Source organism: Anastrepha obliqua, chromosome 2, assembly GCF_027943255.1.
Source record: "Anastrepha obliqua isolate idAnaObli1 chromosome 2, idAnaObli1_1.0, whole genome shotgun sequence".
In the NCBI taxonomy this organism is placed as follows: Eukaryota; Metazoa; Arthropoda; class Insecta; order Diptera; family Tephritidae; genus Anastrepha; species Anastrepha obliqua.
Window position 1 is genome coordinate 97,070,032 of NC_072893.1, and position 8,085 is coordinate 97,078,116.

Here is an 8,085-nt window from a genome sequence, read left to right on the forward strand (position 1 = left end):
TATTTTTTTGTCTATGTATCTATGTAAACTTACGATATGTTTTTAATACAAAATTAGTTATTTCCTAATGGTCTGCGTTCGGGTTTGTTTCACGTTTCATGCAATTTTCCCTATATCTTAAGTTTTTTTTGTTTAATGGTGAGGTCTTTATAAGCATTTTTCATTGTTACTGTATTTACTCCTACATATTCTTTCGGAAGATATATTCATAACCATATATTTGATTTGTGTATTATAAATCAAATCGATATCACATACATTTAATAATTAGATTTTTTACGTAATAAAAACCATTTGTTGATTATTGTAAAATTAATATTTTTTATTCAAAATTTAAATATTTCAAACTAGCGGACAAGGATATGGCTGACCATTGCGACAGCAATATTCTCGGCCGGCCGCTAAATTTGTATTGAACCACTGATTTCGACAATTCTTGATAAAGAGATATGCCCGCTCTTTTCGGCAGTCACGATTCAGCGATGCACACAATATACTAGCGGAATTGGGTAGATGCTGCACTATCTGGTGGAGCAGGTAGGTGTTTTATAACGATTACAAAGAAATGTTTACATACTTACGGTTTCCAAGCACTTAGTTTGACATTGTTTCTGACCGATCTGATTGCAGGGAAAGGTGCGATCCAATTCATTGGTAATCACTGGAGTACCTTCTGGTGGTTCTTTTGCACCGCGTTTTATTTGCGATGCAAGGAAAACGCCACAAGTGCAAGGTACGGGCCGTCCACTTTCAGTTACCCCAACTGCGTCTGGCATAATGCTTTCGCTGTCTGCTGAAATTTTCTTACTATAGTTTGTCTTCAACGTGAAACGTTTATCTTGGATTGTATTTATTTTGCCAAAAATTGGCTTCTTGAATGTAATTTTCATAATACCCGCCTCCACATCCTGTCTTAGGTTAGGCTAGTGAGGTTGCTTGTTTTTAACACAAGACACTCGGTGACCCTAAATCCCATTGTGATACCTGCATTTGTTTTCCTTCCCCTATCTAAGTTGCTAAAACCACTTGGATCTTTTTAAGAAGGTAACTAGTCCCTTCAGTGAGACATTTTGTAATTTCCCAGGTCGTCAAAGAAATAATCGCTAAGCAGGACATTCACAGAAGAGGTATTGTACCAACTCAATTTCTTCTTCATCTCCACAGCTCCTGCAAAAGTCGCAATGAGGTACACCCATTCTATTGGTTGGGTGGCAATAGTGCAGTGACCCGTTATACAGGGTTTGATTGAAAAGTAATGAACCTCCCCGCGGAGCGTCTGCCAAGCGATCAACCGAATCGGCTGGTGGGGGAAAATGATCGTTGGACCTTCCCCTTCTACTAGAAACCGGTCCTAGTTCGCTGGCAACAGCGGTGCAGTCAACATCACTTCGCGCGTGTAAGCTGTTTTAAAAGTGTGTTAAGATTTTGCAGTGGCGAAAATGTAGCGATCGTTGAAGCAACGTTACTCGATCAAATTTTGCGTAAAGCTAAAGAAAACGAGTACCGAAACCATTGGGCTACTCAAGGAGGCTTACGGGGACCAATCTCTGTCCAGTGCCCAGGTAAAATGGTGGCACAAGTCATTCAAGGAAGGCCGGGAGGACGTCGAAGACGAACAACAATTGGACCCTTCATCACGACAATGCGCCAGCGCACACCGCCTTCCTCTGCACCTCTGCATTGGCCAAGATGTTTCGACGGGTTGGGTCCAGAGGGAGAGAGGTGTTAGATGAGTGAGTTTGATGGGGCATGGAAAAGGTGGTTAGTGTCGTGCGGGGTGCCTTCACATGCCGCACATATAATATGTTTAGTATGGCGGGCTCGATTCTGGATAAGTAGGAGTCTAACCTGCTACAGTATCCAGAACGTAATTGTGCCAAGGTTACGCGGGACTCTCGGGGAAGTTGGAGCTCTTCGTCTGCGATTGGAGCAGAAACTGCTTACTGAGCAATTTGTTAAGCTCCTTAACAGGCAGCAAAAGGGCCTCATCGTGTAGTAGGCGTATCGGTGACATCATAAGACATCCTGTCGCGGTCCATAATGCAGTATTTTGGCAGGTCTGAAGCCTTGTCCACTGCGAATCACTGGTTCCAAGGGACCAGGCAGGCGCAGCATAGTTTAGAACCAGTCGGCCTATTGCCTTGAAAGTCGACAGCAACATTTCTTTGCCTTTGCTCCAAGTGCTGTTGGCAAGCGACTTTAAGACCTTGTTGCGATTCTGTACTTTAGTTGCAATAGCGGTTGTATGTGTTGAGAAGGAGAGCAAGCTGTCAAAGGTAACTTCCAATATTTTGGGGTTGTTAACCGTCGGAATTTGTGTCATCGACTTTTGCCTTGAGCTGTAGCTTGACCTCCTTTGTCCAGGTGGTGAAAAGTGTCGCCGTGAATTTAGTGGGGAGAGTTGTAAGTGAAGAAGCGAGAAAGGCGATGTAATCGTTTACCTTGGAGCATAGGTCATCAATGTCATTGCCCGACGCCATTATCGTGCAGTCGTCGGCTTATGAGAGCAGGGAGACTCCTGGTGGCTGGGGGAGTTCCGAAATATATAAATTGAAAAGCCAGGGTGAAAGGACACCACCCTGCGGACTCCCTTTGGTTGGCGAGTTTCCCAGGCTCTCCCTAATTTCCACTTATCACGAATGATGACAGTGGACATAGACAAATTGAAGACCTTGGTGAGATATAAACCCACTTTTTTCAGTATCATCAGCATGTTTAGTCCGTCACGGCCAATGGCTTTAGATAGTTTCATGTGTTTGATGGCCCCCTGAACTTCATCGCTGGAGAAAGCAAGTGATGCACTGTTGTATGTCAGTTTGTGCAACCGTCTGGTACCAATACGCTAGGATTTGTTGGTCGGAGGATGCAGAATAAATTGCCGGCTAAAATAGGTTGCGCAACTCTTCGGATCCAACGAAGCAAGACCGTTGAAGGTGATATCCAGCTTGTCGTTGTGCTTCGTCGGGTTCGACAGGGACCTTACGGTGGACCAGAGCTTGCTCACGCCAGAGGTGAAGTTGCAAGACTTCAAATGCTCTTCCCATTTGTTCCGCTTGTGTAGGGTTACCATTTGCCGTATCTCGGATTTGAGATCCTTTATCCGAGGATCGGCCTGGCGTAGGCGATCACGCTCGTTCGCCAGAACAGCTGCTTCAGCTGGGAAATCGCGAAGCTGGTCCAATCAGCTTTGTTGAAGTTGACGTATGACCGGTGATCCGCGGAAACAAAGTCGGCAGGTCTTTCGATCGAGATGATAATGGGCAAATGGTCTGATGAAAGCGATAGCATAGGGCGCAAGGTTATGCTATTTATCAGACCTGCGCTAGCAATTGTGATGCCAGGCGAGCTGCTGCAATTGCCTACTACCCCAGTGGTGGCGTCGTCGTTTACAGTGTTGAATGTCGAATCGTCTATCTGCTCTGCCAATAGCTGCCCCCTACGATAATTTGATAGGCTTGAATGACAAAGATCGTGTTGCGCATTGAAGGTAGTAAGTGCCTTCGGGTTTCACCTCTGATGAGCGCACCTATATCAGGGTGATATCCTGCCTGGCAGCAGGGGACAGGGGATATATATATATTAAAAATTTCGAGCTCGGCATCGCCTGACCGGACAGCTATCCCTTGACATTCTAAGGTGCTGTCTCTGCGGTCGATGCCTTCATCGATGAGACGATACTGCACTGTGTAGTGGAGTATAAACGCTAGGCCACCAGCTCACGATAATGTCTGTGCACGTTATAGCCATCCCTAGGCCGGAGCATCTCCGAAAGTGCAAAAATTGCATTTGACTGATGCCAGGTTCCGAGGTATTCTGGTCTGACACACGGAACAGACTGTATGGGGGACCAAGAGCTGCTGGTTTGTCCCCGCGCTGGGTTGGAGCAGGAGGGAAGGGGTGGGCTGTGCTTGTTTGTTAACAGTAATAGAAGCCCCGCCAGTGTAGGGTATATCACCGGTCGTCTTCGTCTAGCTCATCTAAAGGTAGGTCCAGGAAACATGCTGTTTCGACGGGTTGGGTTCAGAGGGAGAGGGGGTGTTATATAAGTCGGTTTTAGAGGGCATGTGAAAAGATGGTTAGTGTCATGCGGGGTGCCTTCACATGCCGGACATATGTTGTGGTATGTCGGGGTCGATTCTGGATAAGTAGGAGTTAAACCTGCTACAATATCCAGAACGTAATTGTGCCAGTGTTACACGTGTCTCATGCGGAAACTGGAGCTCTTCATCTGCTATAGGTGGAGTGGGCTGTGTTAGGGGAGTTGTGTTGCGCCGATAGGCTCCTTACCGTGGAAGTATGGGTTGTGGTGGCGGTTTGTAGTGCCAGCCTATCAGGGGAGGTAGTAGCTGTTGAGACATCGGACGCCTGGTGGCGGGAGCAACACGTGGCCACATACCGTGTGGACCACTCCCTGTGTGACTTAAGACCTGAACAGGTCTTAAGGTGTCTCCACCCGTTGCACTTATTGCACCTAACCGAGGTGGAGCCGTTTATGGCATACGCAGCAATAGAATACCTCTGACCAAGGATTGGATTCAATACCAGCCCTGAGGAGAAGTATTTGGAGCAATATTGCTGCAAGGATTTGCTCCTGCGACGTAAGAGGTGGAGTGATAAACGGTTCGCTAGATAGGGCTAGTTTACTGCGGCGTCAGCCCTTGGTCGGGAAAAACCCGAGTCATTCCGGTAACGTAGAACCGGCTGCCATGGGAATGTCCAATCAGTCGTTGCTCTGATAGCAACGAAGCTACATGAGTGAAGCATTTTAGAAGCCTAAAGCAGGCACGAATGAAAATTCGCTCCGTAGGTTCCGATCGTTTCTATAATATAAACCCCGATATAATTTGACTTTCGTTACGACTTTTTTGAAGAATCACATTATTCGGTGTTATTTACTTTTTCTTCATATAAGTTTTTCAACAATTCGTCATACTTTTTCTCATTACATTTATTATTCATTCAAGTATACAATTAAAATATGCCCATAAGAAATACATTATTTTAATGTAATTAGCATTAAATGTGGAAATAATTCAAATAGTATGTTATTGAAATATTTCATACAGTGAAACGTATGTTGAATTTGTCGCAAAAGAAGCCAACATTTAAATTATTAATAGCAAATAAATGAGAAAACTAAGTAAGTTGCAAATGGCCAAGAAAATATACAAATGAATGTAAAGTACCCATACATGCATATAATATATATATATATGTATAAAATTACCACAGGGGCACAATATCGAGCATCTCTGATGTAAATTTGGTATAGGAAATGAGTTCTTGAAAATATATACATAGTTCTTTTCAGAGTGGGAAAATATCAAAAGCCATTTGCAGTTTGAAAACATTAATCTCTTCAATCTCTTAATGCACACCCTTGTAAGAATGTAGAAAGTGCTAAACAATTTCTTGCTTTTGACTGAAATCAAAAACATTAACTAATTTGAACAATAAAGGTAGTAACTAGTTTAAAAAGATCTATTCAGTGCACATAATTAATGTTTGTGGTTCGAGTTGTTATTTTTTCTTTTCTACATTCAATTCAAAAAGCTTTGACACACATTTCACTCTAAAAAGAAAAATATATATTTGTGTTTGTAATCATTTTTAGTTGAATTTCTAGTGATTAATGTGCATTTCACTTTAAATCAGAGGAACGAATTGAAACTTAACAAGGCAATGTATTCAAGGGCAATTCAAAATAAGACTACGATAATATTCAGAAGTTTATTTCAAAATGCCCTTTACATTTTCCTTCGTAAAATTCTGCATGTCACTAAAAGCGATTCAAATTTAGTAATGTTTTAAATAAATGAGATGAGCCTGGTGAAAGGTTGTTTCCCTTAAAAGGTAATAAATATTGCAAGCTACTTGGTTTTAGTAAAAATACGAGTTTTCATTTCCTTGAATCTCCAAAATAGATGTTTCAGCAAACGAAGGTATTTGTAAAAAAAAAAAATTGGGCTAATTTTTATCTACATTCGTTATTATGTGGTATAAAACACAATGCCGTGTCTTTTTCCATCAGAGTCTAAGCGTACGTGCTGCACCACGCTTTGTTGTTGACGTCGATGGAGTTGAATTGATATTCCTCATGCCCGACATCGCGTATGGCACCCGTGGCCTCCGTTTAGGTGTAGCTGGTGGCGTATGTGCACTTTTGGTTGGAGTATGGAATTGCACCGCACTTATGGCGCTAGCCTCTTCATCATCGTTGGATCGTAATGCAATTTCAGTGGAACCAACACCTTCAATATCATCAGCAACTTCAAGCGTCGCAGGTGACTGTTCATTTAGCGCCGCTTCATTAAATTGTGCCATTAGATTTCGTCGACGCATACCCACAGCTGTGGTCGCTACCGGCTCACTTTGGCTAACATCTGTGTTACTACTATTTATATGCTCATATATAACCAGAGCAATTTGTATCTGTTGATCGGACAAACACCGACGATATGATATACGTAGACGTACTGGTCTATCCCAGTCATTGATGCGATGAGGTGTTGGTGGCTCATCCGTGTAATTAAGTAGTTGTTGTTTAGCACGCAGCATACCAGTCGCTTCTATGTAATATAATGGCGTGTATTCATTTACTAATTTATTACGAATATCGGCGTCCAACTCCTCATCGCTGGACGTATCGTTACTCTGCATTTGCACGTCGAGTTGTGTCACTGTTGATTGCCTCTTTGAAACATGAGTGATTTTATTCATTGACGTGGGCAAACGTCGCAAATAACTGAATGGTGTTGGTAGCGAACGCTTTAAGCGCTTGGGTGCTGTAGCATCCTCCCCCTCTTCTAAATCACTTTCGGAGTCTGATGGGTGAACATTTTCAAGTTTTATTGTACTGGATGGGGGTGTCAATTCATTTAAATGCGACGTGCAGTTGCCTTGATGATCTGGTGTCTGATTGCACGAAGGCAAGGGTTGAATCTCTAAGTCATCATCTTCGAGATCACTGTCTGCATAACGTTTCAATGAAGTTAATCTAGTAACCTTGTTTAATGGCAAAATGAAATCCATGTCCCCAGTTGGCACCGATTTTCTGTAAATTTACCAGAGAGTACTAAAATTTACAACTGGAATTTTTTTTTTGCAAATAATTACGTTTTCCAATGCGACGGACGTTGTTCAATTGGAGCACATACTTCGGCTTTATCGAAATTCGCATGGTCATATTGTAAACCTACTTCGAATCTATATAAAATATAAAACCGGTAATTGAAGCCAATTTTTAATCATAATCAAACCTTAAATAATCATGGATCTTTGCTGGCCCGCGAACTTGTCGCCCAAACCAGTCCACTACAGCATTCGGAGCTAGTAATAATTTTAATTGCCTGCAGTCAGCAGTAAAAAGCTCCAAATATTCTTTCAACACATTGGATGCATCCATTTCTCTAAGCAGCGCTTCACATTAAAGAAAATCCGAATCAATCATTAGTTATACCAGCAACTGTTAGCAAATCCATACTCATAACACCTACCCAGGTATCTTCGCTACTTTCGGAGAATGATTTGATAAAATAATAAACCAGATAAGTTAATTCGTTTTTTTCCTAAATGCATACAACACATTTGGGGATGAATTATGGTTACCGTTTACCCAGATCTGCCTTTTTCTATTCGTGTTTAGCGTCTATCGCACTTTTGGAGGCTTAAGTTGACAGCTGTCAGTTTCAATGCCAAATCTTCTAAATCAATTGTAGAGAAATATATTGTAATAGTTCGGCTAATGGAATAATTAGTGTTGCCACAGTCAATTATTATAATCTATACTAATATTATAAAGAGAAAAACTTTCTTTTGTAGTAAAAAAATATTCTTATTAGAATAGTGAGCCGTAAGCCCTGGCAGCTAGTGCTCCTTTTTTTTTTTATTGTAAAATAATAATTTAATGTTATTTTCCATGTATTAAATAAATAAATAAATTTCTTTCTTTGTTTGTTTGTAATGAATAGGCTCAAAAACTACTGGACCGATTTTAAAAATTCTTTGACCATTCGAAAGCTACATCATCCACGACTAACATGGATTATATTTTATTTTGGAAATAGGGCTCCAGATATAGGTCAA

At 41.7% G+C, this 8,085-nt stretch overlaps 2 protein-coding genes across 2 annotated transcripts; both read right to left on the minus strand.

Annotated features, from left to right (window-relative positions):
- Positions 1 to 117: 117 nt before the first annotated feature.
- Positions 118 to 808, minus strand: LOC129238807 (follicle cell protein 3C-1). Its single transcript, XM_054873999.1, has 2 exons — positions 582 to 808; positions 118 to 525 (listed from the first exon to the last, which is right to left on the minus strand). The coding sequence occupies exons 1-2, from the start codon at positions 774 to 776 to the stop codon at positions 343 to 345; spliced, it is 378 nt and encodes a 125-aa protein (XP_054729974.1). The 5' UTR covers positions 777 to 808; the 3' UTR covers positions 118 to 342.
- Positions 809 to 5,062: 4,254 nt separating this feature from the next.
- Positions 5,063 to 7,663, minus strand: LOC129238806 (uncharacterized). The gene is made up of 4 exons (XM_054873998.1): positions 7,497 to 7,663; positions 7,260 to 7,419; positions 7,117 to 7,206; positions 5,063 to 7,054 (listed from the first exon to the last, which is right to left on the minus strand). The coding sequence occupies exons 2-4, from the start codon at positions 7,403 to 7,405 to the stop codon at positions 6,028 to 6,030; spliced, it is 1,263 nt and encodes a 420-aa protein (XP_054729973.1). The 5' UTR covers positions 7,406 to 7,419; positions 7,497 to 7,663; the 3' UTR covers positions 5,063 to 6,027.
- Between the last annotated feature and the right edge of the window lie 422 nt (positions 7,664 to 8,085).